At 51.3% G+C, this 19562-nt stretch overlaps 1 protein-coding gene across 2 annotated transcripts; it reads right to left on the reverse strand.

Moving 5' to 3' along the window:
• Positions 1-97: 97 nt before the first annotated feature.
• Positions 98-16065, reverse strand: LOC136059221 (1-phosphatidylinositol 4,5-bisphosphate phosphodiesterase gamma-1-like). 2 transcript variants are annotated; one of them, XM_065753243.1, is made up of 33 exons: positions 15956-16065; positions 15347-15751; positions 12015-12164; positions 11835-11928; positions 11672-11719; positions 10753-10837; positions 10583-10663; positions 10471-10505; positions 9732-9804; positions 9524-9625; positions 9319-9437; positions 9156-9241; positions 8672-8792; positions 8390-8558; positions 8034-8153; positions 7718-7825; positions 7387-7574; positions 6935-7135; positions 6427-6546; positions 6143-6326; positions 5770-5847; positions 4808-4911; positions 4527-4623; positions 4213-4279; positions 3384-3547; positions 2939-3035; positions 2488-2712; positions 2109-2257; positions 1502-1616; positions 1062-1223; positions 666-754; positions 389-573; positions 98-263 (listed from the first exon to the last, which is right to left on the reverse strand). In XM_065753243.1, the coding sequence occupies exons 2-33, from the start codon at positions 15564-15566 to the stop codon at positions 212-214; spliced, it is 3888 nt and encodes a 1295-aa protein (XP_065609315.1). In that variant the 5' UTR covers positions 15567-15751; positions 15956-16065; the 3' UTR covers positions 98-211. The 2 variants fall into 2 exon arrangements, with proteins under 2 accessions (XP_065609315.1, XP_065609314.1); XM_065753242.1 differs by having other exon boundaries at positions 15874-16065.
• Between the last annotated feature and the right edge of the window lie 3497 nt (positions 16066-19562).

The following is a 19562-nucleotide window of genomic DNA, read 5'->3' on the forward strand; positions in this document are numbered from 1 at the left end:
AGGCAGACCTACCCCTTTTTCCCCACATTTGTCACACACCGTTATCACCCACCCCTGAGGACACAGTGGTGTTGGCATCCCACAGCACCTGGTTGGAGGCTGATACTGGGAGTGGGGTCTGGATTTGGCCACCCCAACTCCTTCTGTCCCTTTACAGTGGGAGAGGAGGTGGTGGGGGACAGTGGGGGGGTCCACCTTGAGCACTCCCATCTCAGCTGCGCTTGGTGACCATCTGCCGGTCCCTCTTCTTCTTCTCCATCAACCTGGGATGGAACAGAGACGTGGCTTTAGGGTGCCACCACCCCAAACAGATTCACCATCCCAATGGAACCATCAGCCCAATGGCACCACCCTAAGCTGGGTTATGGGGTGAGCAGGGGGAACTCACTTGCGGTTGCGGACCTCAGTGAGCTCCATCAGTCGCTCCTGGGCCGCTCGCAGCTCATCAAGGCGCTGCTGGTAGCGTGAGTCACAGTTGTTGGTGCGCTCGTAGCTGGAGACCTGGCTGGAGAGCTCGCTGGCACGGTCCCGCAATTGCTGGATGGATGAGTAGAGGTTCTCCTCGTCTTCCTCCTGCTCCAACACAAATGGATGAGGATGGATGGGGGGATTGATCCACTGAGGAAATGAGGAACGGGTGTTTTGAACTTTTCTATGATGCTTACCTTGGCGTTGATGATTTCAATGTGGATGAGCAGCGCGGCCAGCTCCAGGTCCTCTGTGTAGCTGTTCTTCAGCGGCACTGACCGGTAGCCTGGACACAACACCGGGACATGAGCTCAGCCCCATAGTGGGGTCCCAGTCCCTCGCCATGGTCATAGTTGAGTCCCCAAGCAGCTGATGATGATGATGATGATTGTGTTCAAGAAACATGAACATGTGGTACTTAGGGGCACGCTTTAGAGGGTGTTCTATGTTGGTGGTAGTGGACTCATGGTTCTACGAGTGGACATAGTGGGGATGGGTTAATGGTTGGACTCAGCAATCTTGGAGGTCTGTTTCAACCTTTATGATTCTATGATTCTATGATAGTGATGAGGGTGTGGATGGAGGGAGCATACCTGTTTTGAGACCCTTAATTGGGAAGGTGGCTTGAGCCAAGAAATTGGGATCACTGAACATGTCCTCCTCATACACCACAAAGCGGAGGAAGGCGAACTCAGGGTTATTGATGTCGAAGACAAACTGCTTGAAGAGCCACACGGGGTTGAAACCATTGTCAGCTGTGGGGTGAGTTCAGAGCAGGGTTAGACACATGGACAACGCCAAGGAAGCACCACTGCTCTCCTGTTAATGGGAGATGCCTTTCCCCTTTGCTCCACCATGAAACCCACCCCCATCACCAACATTTGAGCAGTCACAGGCTTGGGCTGATGGTTGGACTAGATGATCTTAGTGGCTTTTTATTCTACAACTCTAGGATTTCCAGTGGAACTCCAAATAGCGTCCCAATGACCCCACTTGTCCTCTTGGCATAGGAAATATGTGGGAGAACCCTCACCTACGACATCTGTCTTGTTCTTGCTGTTGTCATACTCGGAGCCACACACCTCCACCTCCACAAAGGGGCACACAATGCTTCTCCCATTCTTGGGAAGGTGCCGGGCACCAAGGATCTGTGGAAGAAAGAGGATGAGCAAGAGAGTGAGGTCCAGCCATGCTGGCCCTGTGGTTGAAAAAGGACTTCCTTGGAGAGTCCTATGGCTTGGTTGGTTTTGGTTTGCCAAAATCTTCATGACCATTATTAGCCACACCACACCTTATCCATGACCTTGAACTCATTTTAGCTGTATCTGCAGAATGATTTGAAAAACTTCTGCTGTGTGCATGCCATACTCAAGAGTTGGCTGCCTACACACTAATCCATCCCAGCTGTAACACCAAAATGACCCAAAGTTGTGGGGTTTTCCCCTCAAAGTTCTGGAGTTCTTCCACAATAAGATTATGCAAGAAAGACCAAAAGACCTAACAGATCATGGAGCAGTGAACCCCACAGAGCCAATATGGATCTTAAACATGTAGAAATTGACCCCAAACTAAGGAAGAACTGAACCCCTCATCTTGGTGGTGGTCACCTCGGAATGGACTTGCCATTCTTGCCCACTTGCCTGCAGCTGTACTGTGATGGGCTCCACAATCTTCAGGCTGTTCTTGTCAAAGGGATCAAACGTCTCATCCCTCATGATGTCAGGTTGTAGGACATAGCCACTGTGGCCACCGAGCATGAAGAGTGCCTGGTTCAGCTGCATCGGCTTGTCTATGGCCAGAAGACAAAGCAGGGTTCAGGTACCCTCCAGCGGCCCTGAGCAGAATGTTCTGCCCTCACAAACCCGCTATAGATCTCTCAACCCCAGGTTAAAGTGCATGAAACAACCTGATATTGCAAGAGAATATCCCCATCAAGATGGGGACAAAGGTCGGAGAGCTCATCTAAACCACCTCCAGCCACAGGGATGAGGACTTTGCCATCCTGGGCATGGGATTTACCAGGTGTCTGGAAGTTGAGGGCCACCAGCTGGCTGCCACAGATCCACATGGGCAGTGGATCATAGTTGGAGGAGTCCAGGCGCTGCCCTTTGGGGTAGATGCGGCTGAGCTGGCGCCTGTTGTACTGCAGGAACTTCTTGCCCTTGCTGCGGTTGGCATACTTCTCCGCTTTGGTCTCCGGGAAGGAGGACATATCCCGGTAGCATGCTTTGTCTGTGCCAATCTCTGAAAGCACCAAGGTGGACATCAATGGAAGACGTGGGGTTCTGTGGGAGCAACCAGTTCCCCCAAACCCCTTTCTTTCCCTTCCTATCCCATCCCATCCCATCCCATCCCATCCCATCCCATCCCATCCCATCCCATCCCATCCCATCCCATCCCATCCCATCCCATCCCACCCCATCCCATCCCACCCCATCCCATCCCATCACTACCCTTTTCCAGTCCTTACTGTCTTCATCGAACGGCACGGGGCGGCAATACACAACCAGCTCGGAGAGCTCCAGAGCAATCTTCTTCCTCCGCTCCATAATCTTCCCCTCTTGCATCTGCACAAGGGAAAATGGAATCTGAGAGTCTTCCGTTGATTGGGATGGTCTGTAAACTACAGTCCAATCACTATGGGATGGGACCAACATCCACTGATAAGGATCAACTGTCCGCTAGTGTCCATCCACCATGGGATGAGACATCCACGATATCTACTGATGGGGACAGTCTGTCAACCACAGTCCATCCACCATGGGATGAAGAATTCATAACCATCCACTGCTGGGGTTGATCTATCCACCGGTGTCAATCCTTCATGAAATGGGCCATCCACCACCACCCGCTCCATTTCATCCCCTGGGGATGAGGATGCCCGCCACCACCTGCTTTACTCCAGTGCCCCTCACCCTGGCATCGGCGTTCTGCGTGGCCTCCCGGATCTTGGCCACCCACTCGCTGAGCTCCTCCTGTGTGTCAGCGGCCACATCCAGTGACTGGGCTGCGTGGGACATCTGCTGGGAATGGATGGTGAAGACAAATGGTTTGGAGCTCCTCCCGTCTTTGGAGATAACTATAAGGACATCAGAGGGGGCTTTACTCGAAGACATTCCCAATGGATGGCTCTGTGGAGCAAACGAAACCTCAGCGGTCCTGCTCCTGGGCCACTATCTGCCCTCCCCAGCACCCGACAGGTTTCTCCTCCTTTGAGAGTAGTCCCAAATATAGCAAATTGTCAAGAAACACAGTGTGGGAGAGTTGAACCCAAATTCCTGTTAACTGTGGTCAATCCCCTCCAAAAATACTGGAAGTGAAAGCGGCAAACATAATTAACCACAATTAATGGTTTCACCTTTTCAACCTGAAATGTCTTTTTCTTTGAGCTGGGGTAAATAACCCCCAAACCATCCTTTCAACATCAGCCAAACGTCCCCAAATTCTGTTGCACTGAGTGACATGGTCACAGGGATGGGTTGATGGTTGGACTGTATGATCTTACTGCTCTTTCCAACCTTTATGATTCTTTGAGTCTATGAATTCAGCCTGACTATCCCCAGTACATCACACCAAGTACAAGGCCCTTACTTCTCCCCAACATGACATTTTTGCCATGCCAGCACCTATCAATGAGTGGTTCACACCATGTTTATGGTGAGTTGGGGGAGCTTCAGCTCACTGTGCAGAACTCTAGCTTGGGGTACGTACCATCCCCGTTGTGGACATGGTGGGGACACTCACCTACATGGCACGATGGCACATCGATGAAGCCTTTCAGAAAGTTCCCCAGGGGGCTGTTTTCTGATGACTGCAAGAGAGAAAAGGGATTGGTGAGGGGCAGCCCAACCTCCATCCAACTCTCCATCCAACCCTCTGGATCAGCCAACTCTAGGCAAAAGCCAATGAAAAAAAAACACACACACTTTGAGCCAACTCTGTTCCATAGAGCATCATAGAGCCACCAGGTAAGGGTTTGGCTTGGACTGGTGCTGGGAGCACCTCAGGTATTCTCAGTGAATGGGAAAAATGGGATGACATAGAGACAGAGCACTCACAGCCTCATCCTGCTCCTGTGCCTGAGTGCTGACAATTTCCTCCACGTAGTTGGCTGGGAACCACAGTTGTTTCTTGCCCCCATAGTCCCCCCGCCACCTGCAAGGGGTGAGAGGATCAAGGCAAGAGGACCAATTGGAAGGGTATACAGGGTTTTAATGCTGCATGCAATGTCAGGAGCAATTGGAGAAGGAGGGGAGGGACAGAAAAGGAGGTCGTTAAAACAGACGCAGGAAGATCCCTGCCTGTGGCAATGATGCCCAGGGCACCAGACCACTCTTACCAGCCACCGTCCTGCTTGTCAACGTTGTGGATGATGGCTTGCTTGCAGAATGACAGCTCATCTTCCCGCTGTGCTTTGTAGTCATAAAGAGCCTTCACTGTACACTGGACCACCAGGGAGAGGGACACACATGTCACCACCAAGCTGGGATGCCCAGCTGATGTCCTGGATGCCTCACTCCCTAAACCATGCCCTCTAGAAGTCCACACTGAAAGTGGGACATGTTAGGGGAGACAAGAGGGCTGTAGGTGCATGTGACCCCATACAACCAGCATATTCCTCTTCTGGGTTCTCCACTGTGTAAGAAAGCTCCCAACCACTTTATGCCCCTGAATGCGCTCATTGAATGTGGAGATGTGGCCCTCAGGGACACGTTTGGGTAGTGGGGATGGTGATGGTGAGTTGGGGATGGATATGATGATCTCAGAGATTAATTATTCTATAATTCTCCTGTGATATTATTACATTCCCTGAAAGAAAACCCTTTGAGTTAGTTCTTCACAAGCCCGAGAGCTGCTTTGCTTCCAAAGGACTTCTAAAGCACAACTGTGCTGGATCATGGTCAGGGAAAGGACCTCGAGGCTCCTCCAGGGCCAGCACTGAGACCAGCCTGGATCTAAAAACATCCAAGGATGGAGACTGCGTGAAATGACCCTAAACTTATTCTTTTGGGGTTCTCCCCAGTAAAATGTTTCTTTGCTGTTGTGGCACTCTTTGGCTGGATGTTTGCTTCAGACTTGTCTCATACCCACTGGGGTGATGCTGTTGCTGGAGCTCAGACTGTACACAAATGATGGGGATGTGAAAAAGTTCCCACCAACTCCAGCATTGCTTCAGGGTCAGAGAAACAGCAACACCACAACTTCTCTGGGCCATGGTGGGAACCATCCAGGAGCCTCAGAATGAGAATCACTATGTCCCACCACCCTGCATCCTTTGGGGACACCAGCTCAGACTCTTACCCTGGCCATTGGCATCTTGTTGGCCTCCACATAGAAATGGGGTGTCCGCACCTCATACAGAGCCCCATAGTCCAGCTCCTGCAAGGACAGACATCAAAAAAGGTCATCTGACCATGGGCATGGATTATGAAAAATCATGGGGGAAACTGGGCCATCACATGTGGGCCAGAGAAGTATGATGGGGATCCAATATCCCTTTACAGCTGATTGTAAGGAACTTGTGGCTTGTGAAGATGCTATAACGATGGCCAACGATAGTGGTATGAGTTGGACTTTGGGCTGGACTTGGGATTGGGATTGGGTTTGGGATGGACTTGGATTGCCCATGCCCAGAACTACTTTATCCACACTGTTCCCAACTGGGAGCACTCACAGTGGTGCCCATCTTCTCCAGGGTCTCCTCATTGATGGGGTAGCGCAGCTTCATCTTACGGTACAGAGGATGCTTCTCATAGTAGCTGACAAGGTCCACCAGGCTTTCAAACTCTGCTGAGCTGCCCAGCATGAAGAGTCGTCCCTCCTGCTGGATGCGGCAGTGCTTGATCTTCCCCTCTGCCCTGAGGCCAAGAGAGCAGCCAGTGATGTCCCCATCTCTTGGAGTGAAGCCACAGGGCCAAGCTTGGCCAGCCTGGGAGTGCTGGGGTGTGCCACACTCACCGGAATGAAATGGCGTAGGAATTGGGTTCGCTCCGTTTTCGCACCAGGAAGGCTCCATCCCGAGGGACTCGCATCAGCATGTGCTCAGCCTGCAGGCGTGTAAGGCTGGCATGATACCACCTGGATAGGCACAGCAAAGAGGCAGTGGGCTGGCAAACCCCAAATCTGACACCAGCTGCACTGGAGTCAACATGAGAAGGGATGAGGATGGTGGACCCAAGAGTGGAATGAGTGGTGGAAGAGGATGGTGGACACGAGGGCGGGATGAGCAATGGAAGAAGATGGTAAACCTAAGGGTGAGACAAGTGAAGGAAGAAGATGGTGGACCCAAAAGTGAGACAAGCAATGAAGGAGGGTGGTGAACACAGGAGTGGGACATGTGATGGAAGAGGATGGTGGATGCAAGGGAGGGACGAGTGATGGAAGAGGATGATGCACACAGGAGTGGAATAAGTGAAGGAAGAGGGTGGTGGACCCAAGGTAGCAGTGGACTGGGTTTCACCCTCACTCTTTGCTCTCGTGGGCATTGGGCTGGGGCACGGGGTCGGTGAGGCGCATCTCAAACTCATTGCAGCGCAGTGGCACCTCACGGTAGTGGCAGATGAGACTGTAGAGACTGTCAAAGACCAGGTTGTCTGTCAGGTAGAATTTGGTGGAACCAGCCTCCTGCCGTGAGTGGATCCTGCAATGCTGCACGCGGTTTGATCTCCTGCCATGAGGGAACAAAGTGGGAGTGAGTCAGTCCAGATCCATGACCATGCCATGCCATGCTTGGGGATGGTCTGGGTCACAGCACCAGAATGCTCAGAAAGATGGTGTTTTCCCTCAAAACACCGTTTCTGCCTCCAAACTGGGAATCTACTGGAGGCAGCCACCAGATTCCTGGTGTGATGCCCAGACCAGCCTGGGGAAGACATGATCTTGCCATCCACCCCAACGGAGGTTGAACTGGGCTCCTACCAGAAGGACAAGGTGTAGTCACCCACGAAGGTCTCGCTTTCACGCACCAGGAAGGTGCCATCCTTGCCTCCTGTCTCAGTGCAGTATTCATGCAGCAGCTTCTCAGCAATCTGTCGCCCATCACGGCCACCTCCCAGCTTCCCATGAAACCACTTCTCCGTGAAGTGCAGCTCGTTGTTGTTGAACTCCTACAAATTCACACAGAGACCAGACACACCTCAAGGTTAGCATCCTCATGAGCAGTTGCCATTGATCTTCTCCCTTTCCTTATGCTGACTCACAGTGTCCCCAAATACCCCCACCCCATGACTGCATCCTGTCCCACACGCACCTCCTTCTGTTCCACTTCCTCTTCATCTTCATTGAACTGGTAGCGTGATGTCTCCTCTGAGTAGTAAATCTTGTTGCTTGTCAAGACGAAATAATGCGGACTCCAAGTCTATGAGGGGGAAACAGCATCACCGGGGCAGGGAGGAGGATGGCATGGCAGGGTGGGGCTTTGAGACCCCCATTTCCTCCCTGGACACCCCATGGCATTGCAATGGTGCCCCATGTCCACCCCAAACCCCTGTGCTCTCTCCTCCCAGGGCAGCCCCATCTGACACATCCTGCTCTGCCCCCAGCCATCATCACATGGAGATCCTTACATGGTCAATGGGGTCTTCGAGGTAGAGGATTCCATTCTTGATGGAGTTGCTGATGTCGTTTTCTGAGTAACTGGCAGTGGAGACCTCCTCATATAGGTTCCCTTCAACCAGCTTCTTGTGCTGAGGACAGCCCAGGAATGGGATCTCAGCAGCAAGCATGGTGACTCCATCATGCTGAGCTCCCAGCCCTAATCCACAGGTCTGCTGTCACCACCACCACCCATTCCCCACAGATCTTTCCTTGCACAGAACCTTGACATCCCACTGCTTGTGCATGGAGTGATATTTTTTTCTGAGTGCCAAGATTTGGGGGAATCATCTTCCCTCCCAGCCTGATGCAGTCCTTGGCCCCATACCTTGATTAGGATCTTCTTCTTGAGTTGGGTGGGTGAGGGCAGCTCATCAGCATTGATGTCAACTGGCTTGGTGAGCAGCATGTCCCCAAAGACCTTCTTGAAGTGGGAAGCCATGTTCCTCTGCTGGACGATGCTGCAGTGGTCTTCAATGGAGAGGATGATGGGGAACCTGGAGGAGGCAGGTGGAAAAGTGGCTTGGGATGAAGACGAACAAAAAGAGAATTTGAGCAGCAGTTGCTTGCCCAGACCAAAATTGGGTTGCTTTGGTGGGGCAGGGCTTACTCAGATGTGACAAATGCATGCTCCTTGATGGTATGCAGCACGTCCAGGAATTTGATCTTGGAGGTGAGCGTGTGACCGTGGTAGATGATGGGGAGATCATCTGGGCCATCCCAGCAGTCCACTAAATAAGGAGACAACTCTGTTAACACATGTTGCTCACCAACTGTGCACCAGAACAATGTTGGATATTAGGAAAAACTTCTTATCCAAAAGAGTGGTCAACCATGGGCTGCCCACAGAGGTGATGGAGCCACCATTCCCAGAGGTATTCAAGAAACGTGGAGATGTGGCACTGAGAGATATAGTTTAGCAGGCACGATGGGGATAGGTTGGGTCTTGTCCAACAGTAATTACTCTACGATTCAACCCCCCCCCTCCTCTTTGCCATGGGATGGGTGCAGGGGATGGTTCATCTGGTGCAATGTGAGGTGCTGGGGAAGCTCAGCATCACTGCAGTGTGCAATGGAGTATAAGGTGGACTCACACTCAATGCAGCGGCAACCCATGCGCAGGCAGCGGGCATACGCCTCCAGGGAGGACTCACTGGAGAACTGGTCTCCTGTAAGGTACCTGCAGAGGCACAAGATGGGATGCTCAGGAAGGGATGCTTGTGGGGGATCACCAAGGTGAGCCTACCCTGTCCTTACGTGTTGTGGGAAGAGGAGATCCAGTACTGGGACAAAGGGTGGTTCATCTCCTCAGGTACTACCCGCTCATACTTGGCGTCCATCACCATGTTTTCCTTGGAGAAGAGGTACGTGAGGAACTAGGGGTGGGAAGAAGCAGAGAGGTCAGAATTGAAGAGGTTGAGGAGTTCAGTGCAAGGGGTTAATGCTGTGTGGGTTCACTCACCTCATCCAGCTGGAAGGAGGGTTCTGCTGCATCGATGGAGCCATCCTTGAGGTAGGAGCACATGTAGTCCCGCACCATGCCCACATCACTGGCCCATGGCTCCTGGGGTACAAATACAGCTGCTTTTATAGGGTGCAGCATCTGGGAAGGGGTATCCCATGGGATTCACCAGGACTGGGATGGAGAGGGGTCTCAAAGGACAACCAACCTTCTGGTCATGCAGAAGGAACTTCTGGAAGTCATAGAGGGACACCTGGCACAGCTCAGGGCGATCCACGTTCCTGGGATGCAGCAGCAGATGTTGCCCAAGAATATGGGGAAGTGGGCACTGCATTACATCACTGCATCCCTGGTCCTGATTCCCGCGCACATCCCCACCCACATCCCCACTCAAGCCCCTGCTGGCATCGTCACTCATATCCACAATCATATCCTGCTGTTGCATCCCTGGCACACATCTCCACTCACATCCTTGCATGTATCCCCACTTGCATCTCTGATCACACTTGTTCCCAACCTCATTTGTAACCCCACTCATTTTGCTACTCACATTTCCACTCAAATTCCCACTACCATCCCTGCTTTCATCCCAGTTTGCATCCCTACTCTCATTTTTTCTCACCCCTATTTGTATGACCACTCACATCCCTGCTCTTATTTCTGTTCTCATCCCCATTTCATCCTATTCACATTCCACTCTCACAGTTTCACTCTCAACCCATTTGCATCCCTGCTCTATCCTGATTTACATCCCTACTCACAAGCCTGCTCAAATTTCCACTCTTTCCCATCTCTGCTCCCATTCCAGTTTGTGCTCCTATTGCATCCCTGCTCTCATTTTTTTACACCCCTTTTTACACAACCACTTGCATCCCTCCTCTCATTTCTGCTCCCATCCTAATATGCATCCCTGCTGGATGGGAGTCTGTGAGGCTCCTGGAACTCACCGCAGAGGAAAGGAGAGCTCCAGCTGCTCAATGACCTGCAAAACAAAAAGACGGGCTGAGCTGGCTGGGGCCACGCCATGATGAGCTGGAGTGGATGGGTCATGGTTCTTACCGACTTCTGTGCATCAAACATCAGGTTTTTGTAGAACTGGATAAAGTGAGAGAAGGTCATCTCATTCCTGGCTTCCACCTCCTGTGGGATGGGTGATGTGAGAGTGGTACTGGTGCAGAGACATTGGATAGGGGCTTGAAGCCCCATTCCCCACACAGCCAGGGACTTACCAAGAGCTTGTCCCGCAGGAACCTCATGTTGGGCACTCGGTAGTTCACCTGGGGCAGCATGGCCTTCAGGTCCTTCACTGTAATGCTGTGAGACAGAGATGGTGTCAGGGCACCAACCAGACCCGACATGGCATGGATCCCCCGGACACATGGCTGAGTTGGGCCCAACCCAAATCCCAGTATCAGCCCAGATTCTCATTTGAGACTCCCAGACTGCAGATTCCCACAATGGCACAGCACAATTTGCTCCAGAGGCATTTTTGCCCTTTTTCTTTATGATTTAGAGGGCTCTGGTGTGAGTATAGGAGCACTGAGCAGGGGGTCAGGGTGAAGGGGTGTAGCTGGGCATCCGTCCCCCCCTGGAGACTATAATTATTCCCATCCTCATCCCACACCCATTCTCATCCTCATCTCATCCCCATCTTCATCCCAGTCCCATCCGCTTCCCCATCGCCATCTCCATCTTCGTCTCCATTTCTATCCCCATCCCCATCCTCATCCCATTCCCATCCTCTTCCAACCACATTTAAGTCCAAATTCATTTGTTTGGATTATTTTTTTTGCTGTATCAAGGAGACACCTACGGGTAGCACTAATGGCCCATCCTCTCCCACTGTTGCAGTGGGCATGGGGATATTCGAGTTCCTGCAGTACTTCAGAGACTGTGCTCCAATCTCTGACTTTAGATACCTCTGAACACCCCAAATAAACCATTACTACCTTGCCCCACACCCTTGCTCCCACCCTACAGATCTGGGGTGGGTATGACCCATGGCCACCAAAGCCAGTTGATTTGCAGGGTTAAGCAAAGGACATCAGCTATTTCAAGAAACACCCTGGGAGAGGGGTGGGTGGATTTCGGCTGTTGTGTGCTCAGACCACTGACCCCTTTCCCCTGTAAAGCCATGCTGATGCTCACCTGCCTTCCCGTGACCGGTCCATCCCATCAAACTGTTTCCGCAGCCACCTGGGAGGAAGAGATGGACAGACAGACAGTGCTCAGCCTTGGGTACCAAACTCATAGTTCATCTTTTCAGACCACAAATGAGGACCATGAAATAGGATTGACCGTCCCTCCTCACCTCTCAATCTGCAGCGGGGTCTGGGCTTTCTGGGTGTCTGCCACCAACCAGTTGAGACCTGTGATCCACAGGTTGATGTCTTCCTCACAGAAAGCTAGAGGAGGAAGAAGAGGTTGGTGAAGGATGGGGAAGGTGGGATGCCAAGGATAGGTGGAAGGGGAGAAGTGGGAGCCCACGCACCAGCCACGCTGAGCGTCCGCAGCCTGAAGTCCATCCCGTAGAGGATGATGAAGCACATGGTGAAGTCAAGCTTGCGAGCATCCTCGGGGTAGCGCTCAAAGTCCCGTGAGTTCTTTCCCAGGCGGATCTCCTTGATCTCCCGAATGTCAACTGCAGGGACAGAGGGATGTGGGACTATCTCCTTCCCCTCTGACACCGCAGAGCCACATGTAGGGGTCGGTTGAGAGTGCAGAAGGTGGGACTGTGTGGAGATCTTTGTCCCCAGGATGGGACATTGCATTTGGCTGTGATGGCTGTGTCCATGGCTATATCCCTGTGATGGCTATATCCCTCAAAGGAGACATGTCACTGCTGGTAGGATGGCATACCCTTCACAGATCCGTGTCCCCAACAGAAGGCATCCTGGTGGCACTGCCCGTTGGTACATGATGGCATTATGAGTGCCATGTGTCCTTCAGGCACAGTGTCCCCAAGATAAGGTGTCCCTACAGCTGTCTGATAGTACTATGGGTGCCACACGTCCCCAGGATGGGGCATTCTGTGGGTCTGGGATGGGTGCTATGGCCATGTGTCTCCCAAGGGAGACATAACCCTACAGCCCTGCAAGTGACACACTGGCTGGTGTGATGGCACCATGAGTACTGCGGGTCCTTCAGGGAGTCATGTCCCCAAAGTGGGTCATCCTGGTGGCTCTGCCCATTGGTATATGACAGAGTTATAAGTTCCACGTGTCCTATAGGGATTGTGTCCTCACGATGGTGCATCCTCGTGATCCCAACAATTTTCCATCTCTCTTGGTGCCACGAGCTCTTGAGACTCAGCCTTGAAATCCCTACAACCACCTTCGTCTCTCTGAGAAAAACTTGGGACAGGCTGAGCTCATCTTTTAATAGAATACATCTGTCCAAAGGTGGCAATTTGCAGCCCAGACCGCAGGGCGTTTCTTTCCTGCTGTGCTGCTCTCTCATTATCTCGCTATATAAAGCCCAACCAGTGGCGGGAGGGTTGGGTTTCCGGACCGCGGTCTTCCTCACTGCTACATCACCAGTGGAGATTTCCATCCCCTGGTTTTGTAGAGGGGATAGAGTAATAATATCAGGGTACTAATGGTTGTGCTGCAAAATAGAGCCTCCGGAAAAGGGCTTTGTATGGCCAAGGGTGGCCGGACACCGCACAGGGTCATTGTCCTGCAGGAAATGGGTCATTTCCCGGAGAATTTCCAGCCTGGCCCCTGCAGCATTTCCTACACGGCAATGGGGATGGGTGCAGGGTACTGGAGCAGAGAAAAAGTGGAATGCGTGGATAAGGGATAAGGAATGGGGGGGAAATGGGACTGAATCAGTGAAAAAAGAAACAAAACAAACAAACAAAAAAAAAGGTGGGAAATGTTTTTTCTTGTCGGAAAGGCTCTGGAAAACACTGGTGGCTTTATGCAGCCTTCGTTTGGATGGATGAGAGCCAACATGGGAGGACCGGGGCGGGATGTGGGCACTCAGCTGCGAAGCGGCGCTCAATTGGTGTCTGCACCCATATGTGTGATTTTGGGGAAGGGAAGCTGGCTGCTGTCCATGGTTTGCAGACCCTGAGTGCAAACGGGTGGATATTTGGGGTTGTTTTGTAGGATAGGAACTGGAGGCACTTCTCCAACCCTACCCATTGCAGGGCACTGCAGAATCGAGATGGTGGTGGCTATCGTGGCTCTGCTGACGGTTGCCAACACAGCCAGGATCCAGGCTTGGACCCAGGAGAGGGAGTGTGCAGCACAATGCAACATGCTGGCGGCTTCCTGGAAACCACATCTGCAGCGGATTTGCAGAGATCATGGCAGAAGTATGTCTCCAAACTCCTCCCTGCATTGTCTCCGGGGTCCTGGTGATTAAAACATGCTGGGAGCCAGATCCAACTGCGAAAATCCCTTTTCTCTTCTCATGAAAAGCAAGCAGCACTGATACAAAGAAGGATTTAAATATAGGGGCAGTGTGGTTGGGAGTGGATGGAGGGTCTGCCTGGCAGCTTTTAGAGGCTGGGAGTTTTCTGAGTCCATTAAGAGGAAAGCAAAGAAAGACTCTGGAAGGGAACTGCAGAGCTGAGAGATGCTGCTGGCCCAGGTGGTCAAGTGGTGTCCCCTTGGTCCTTCCTTTGGGTGGGACTTGGGGCAGACCAGACCTCCTGCATGGAATTACCCCATGCTATTGTGAAGCTGATCTAAAGGCTGAAATAAAAGATTTCGCCTGGGCCAGCAGCATTCATCCTATCCTATTTCTAATTGTCAGGATGAAGGCATGAGTGTTAATTAGCCACTATCACAGCAAACTATGCTGCAAACCACCCCTGCACAACATTTTTGGGTTGGCAGAGGCTGGAAACCACCTGGGAAGAGACAAATTTTGGAGGCAGTGCAGGATGACATCGTAGCTCCTAACCTTGAGGATGTACTGTTCTGGGGGATCCTATCTGTATGGACGCATGTCCAAGTAGCAGTATAATTAAGCGTGTAACTAGCCTGAAGGGCAGGGGACATCTCCAGCAGAGCTGGGATCCCTATACTGCCCTCTAATAGAGACATCAGCATTGTCAGGTATCTTGCTAATCCCTTCTCAAGCTGAGAAGAGGATTTGGAATGGTCCAGGCAGGCGTGAGGTTGGACACAGAGTGGGAGTGAGGTCCTGGAGCTTCCCTAAAATCCCAGAGAGTAGGAGGACGTGTGAACATGGAATGGGGATGAACCAGGTTGGTAAAGATGCTCCAGGATTGGGGCAACTGAGGCAGGAGAACTGGGTCGATGGGAAAGTAGTGCTGAGATCCTAGGCCAGGCCCTATGCAATCTCCCAAATAAAAAAACAAGGAGCAGGAAATGCGTTATTTCCTCAAGCAGAGAACAAGCTTTTCCCTGTAAAGGCTGTAGAGGAACCAGCCCACTGGGGACAGTGTCCAGTTCCCTATCCCCTATGACTCCCTGTGCTTAAAGACATTCCACCATTGCCAGGCATCACACTGCAGGAGATCACCCCAGTGTGGCAGAGGATCCCAAAGTGGCAGGACATCCCACCATGGTAGAACATCCCACCATTGTCACGTATCCCAGTGTAGCAGAACATCTTATCATGGCCAGGCATCTCATCAGAGCTGGGCACCCCACTGCAGTAGGACATCCCACCTTGGTAGAACATCCCACCATTGCCAAGCATCCCACTGTAGATCACCCCAGTGTGGTAGGTCATCCCACCACTGCCAGACATCCCAATGGGGTAGGACATCCCACTACATTCGAACAGCCCACCACAGCCAGACACCCCTCCAATGCACCCCCAGGCCCTGTCTCCAGTACTCACTGTCCCCCTCCACTTTCTCGGGTGTCCGACTCCAGATAATCTGTCGGGTCTCCAACTTCACCTGGAATGTCCTTCGCTCTGGCCTCTGTGACTTCTTCTGGTAGAACAAAGTGAGGACGGTGCCCATCTCCAGGCAGCGGAGGATCCTTCCAATGTCCCCTGCCTCCATCCTGCCGTCCTCCAAAAAGCCATTGACGCTGTTGAGCCTGGACACGGACATCTTCACTGTGCGGCCATCGCCCGCCGGAGCCGCAGAGCCGGGGCTGTCTCATGCATGAAGGGACAAACCCAAAGGGGAGCAAAAAACCCAAATCCTCTGCGGGTATTTTCTCCGAGCAATGGGAGAATCTGACTCCGGTGTTCGCATCCAATGGTGTCGGGGGGAGATGAGTGACGGCTTCAGAGCTGGAGGGATAAAAACCATCCGGTCACTGCGAGCCCTTAAGGTTGGGGATACCTTGCGTGGAAAAAAAAAAGACCCAAAAAGCAAAGTCACCTCCCTCCCCCCCCAAAAAAAGCAAAATCACCCCAAAAGCAGCCGAGCGGAGCAGACTGATCCTCAGCCTCCGTGCAAAGCGGAATGGGGCTGAGGGGTGCGGGGTGCCCAACCTGGGGTGTAGGGCCGGTGAGGGTGGTGGGGGATTTGGGGTTTTTAAGGAGGCGGCCGCTTGCTGCCCCCTCCTCTCTCTGCTCCTTAATTTCGGGCTGATGAAATGGACGCCCAGAGGAAACTGCAATCACACATGGCCGGAAAGAGATCAGAAAGGAATTTAAAAAAAAAAAAAAAAAAAAAAAAAAAAGCAGGATCTTGGGGAAAGGAAAATCGCAGCGACGGAATAGGTGGCGGAGAGTGACATCTAGAGGAAGCCAAAACGAGGATGGGCTCTGGGAGTGTCTCCAGGCCCTACAAATGAACGGGGGTGGTACTCCAGGGATGGGGCAGCAGGGGGACGGGGTGATGGGGATGGGAGGCTGCTGGCTTCACCCCCAAGGAGACTTTGCAATGGGGTTAGGGGCTGCAGAGGGTGGGAGGTACTTTTTTGTTTTCTGGGTTTTTTTTTGCACATTCATGCTGGTGGTTCCCTTTGCTCTCATTCTTGCAGAAATCCCTGCATTCCTATGTGCGGTGAAATGGCAAAATGGGGGGAAATTTGAGTGGAAAGATGGTGAAAAAAAAAAAAAAAAGGAATAAAGAAATAGGAAATGGGTGTTTTGGGTTTAGCTCCTGGCTGTGCCAGCTGGACTGAAGCCAGCTGACAGCAGGGCAAGCTATGAGGCTAAGGAGCCATGGGGCTGAGGAGGGAGCAGAGGGTCACTGCAGGGTTTTGGGGATGCAGGGATACAGGGTGGGTTTTTCCCCAGCACCGTGCTTTGGATCTATGGGACTGCAATGGGATTTGCACCAGAATGAGACAGTGAAGCACTGGGACCCTATGCTGGAGCACCCAGAGGGACTGGTGCTGAGCTCAGGCACTTCAGGGTCTTGGTGATGTGTGCTTAGGCTGCAGAAAGTCTCAATGATGGAGGCTCAGGAATTTCAGGATCATGGTGATGAATGCTTAGGAACCCCGAGGTCCAGTAATGGAGACATCTCAATGTCCTGGTAATTGAGGCTCAGAACATCAGTGTATTGGTAATAGTGGCTCAGACACCTCAAGGCCATGGTGATGGAAGCTCAGGCACCAAAAAGTCCCAGTGATGAAGGTTCAGAAACTTCATGTCCCAGTGACAGAGGCTCAGGCACCCAGGGATCCTGTGGTTGAGGTTCAGAAACCTCAGCGATCTGCTGATGGAAGCTCAGGCATCTCTGGGTCATGGTGATAGAGGCTTGGGAACCTCAGGGCTATGGTTGTGGATGCTCAGGCTCTGAGAGATCCCAGTGATGGAGGCTCATGCCTTTCAGGTGACGGATGATCAAGTTCTCAAGGGTCCCTGCGTTGAAGACTCAGGAGCCCAGGAATCCCGTGTTTGAGGCTCAGGAGTCTCAAGGTCCCAGTGATGAAGGCTCAGGTACCCAAGGGTGCCAAAGGTGGAGGCTCAGGAATCTCAGGATGCTGGTGATAGAGGTGATCAGCCACCAGCCCTAGTGGGAGATGAGACACAGGAGCTGATGAGATGAGAAACAGGAAGCTGTTTCAGTCCTCATTAAAGCCATTAAATACAGAATCCATTCGTGCATCTGTCTGAACATGTGAAATCCTCATTCCTGTCCCAGTGGTTGCCAGGATCCTGATGGTTTGCAGCTCCACTCCCAGTTTAAAGGAGCCATTAATTTCTGCCCAGTTTTTAAGGGTGCAGGTAGAGATCTCCACCTCTGTGCTTGGCTGTCTACACTCTTCCTTGAAGAATTAGGGAATTAGGGTAAAGATGAGATCCTGATGTTTTTATAAACTCTTTTTTCTTTCTTTATCTGTGAATCAACTTCTGTTTTCAGCCCTTCTCTGGAGCAGAATGAGCTTTTGTTTAAAGCAATGAGCTGCAGAGATGTTGGCTTCTTGTGTTTATGTTTTCCATTTCCAGGCAAATCCCATCTCAGAGCCCCTTGAGCGCAGGTCTGGGAACTGAACATCCCAACCACAGTGAACAGAGGATCAGAATAGAAGACTGCTTTTACACAGGGGATTTTCCAGCATGAGTTTGGCTTCTGATGTCCATCCAAAGCACGCAGGCAGAGAAGGAATGCTCTGTTTTCAGTCTGCAATGGAGTCACTGTTTTAATTTTAGCTTCTCTGGAGCAAAGATGTAACCAAGCTGTTACCAATGCAAAACACCCTATAGGGGCTGGAAGAAGGAGGAGGACTGAACCTCCCCATCCACCACTGTGTGGGTACCCAGACTCAGGGGGTGCTCCCAAACTGGTGAAGCTGAGCACCCAAAATCTGTGCTTCCTTCTTAAAAACCCTCCAAAGATCCATCCCTGCTCACAGATGTCCTTTCCTGGAGGCAGAACTGCCCACAGAGTTCTCAAGCTCCCAAGTATGGAGGGCAGCCAACACAACACAAAACAAACCTAAAACCATTTAAAAATGTCACCAAATTCTTTCTGGGCATCTCTTTCTCCCATCAAAATAAATAAATAAATAAAAATAATAAAATAAAATAAAACAAAACAAAATAAAATAAAATAAAGAAAAGCTGATGCCACTTTCCCTGTGTAAGACCCAGTGAATGGCACTGCACAGTCAATAAGTCACAGATTTCTGTTTATTTGATATGGTTTGCTGTTCCTCTCTTTGGCCATATTGTGAAATTCCAGACCCTCATTGCACTGAAAGGATTTGCAAATGTTTTTAGCCATGAGCCTTTGAGCCACAGGTCGTGCAGTGGGAATGTTGCAATGGTTCTTTGCAGGCAGTGTTGCAACGGCGTTGGCTCAGGAACAAGAAATGTGGAGCACACAGTAAAGGTGGGATGATCCCAGGTGTCTGCAAAGGGGACAGTGGAGACAAGGGGACATCCTATGGCCTTGGATGGCCATATGCAGTAGCTGGGATGGGACCATTTGGTTCCTGCTCAAGCTATCCCTATTTAAGCAGGTGAAAGTGGAGGAGAGAAAACTTTAAATCTGTTGGCAAAGAGCTGGGAATGGCAGCAGTGATTATTGCTCTCATTTCTCCACTTCCCCAAATTCATGTATTTAGGTATGTGTGCATGTGCCAGCAGCGAGACTACAGGGAAGAAAAAGGGCAGAAAAAGAGATATCATAGCAGAAACACTATTGCCCACTTGATAAATGAAGGTGGCTTTTCCTTTACGATTGTGCAGCAGTTTCTTTTCCTGTTACTGACATTTTCCTCTCTGGTTTCCATCTAACCCAGGAGACATCTCCTTCCCTAGAGCTCCTACTTGTGCTATTATCAGCAAAAATAGGATTTGAGAGTTTGCTTGCCCTTGGGAAGATTTCATTTTTGCAAAAGTTAAAATAGTTAAAACTTTTTTGGAGAAGAAGCAACTTTCTTCAGTGATAAATAGCTGCTGAGCTCCTGCAGAGCAGGGCTGGGGGCTGAAGGATGCAGGATGCAACCCCGGGGATCCTGAGCTCAGCCCTTTGGGCTTTTAGTAGGATTAGCAGTGTCTCTTTGGTTTTGAGTTTGAATTTAATAACCTGACACCATCTTGCCTGGATTTCTCTTCCTTTTCCCCTGATGCTTGCCTTCTTCCTTGGACACAAGTTAGTTCTCACTACTGACTTGTACAATGGTGCTATTGGAATTGT

This window comes from Cyrtonyx montezumae, unplaced genomic scaffold (assembly GCF_038088225.1).
Source record: "Cyrtonyx montezumae isolate F1298 unplaced genomic scaffold, pur_monq_1.0 scaffold_8, whole genome shotgun sequence".
NCBI classification, from domain to species: domain Eukaryota; kingdom Metazoa; phylum Chordata; class Aves; order Galliformes; family Odontophoridae; genus Cyrtonyx; species Cyrtonyx montezumae.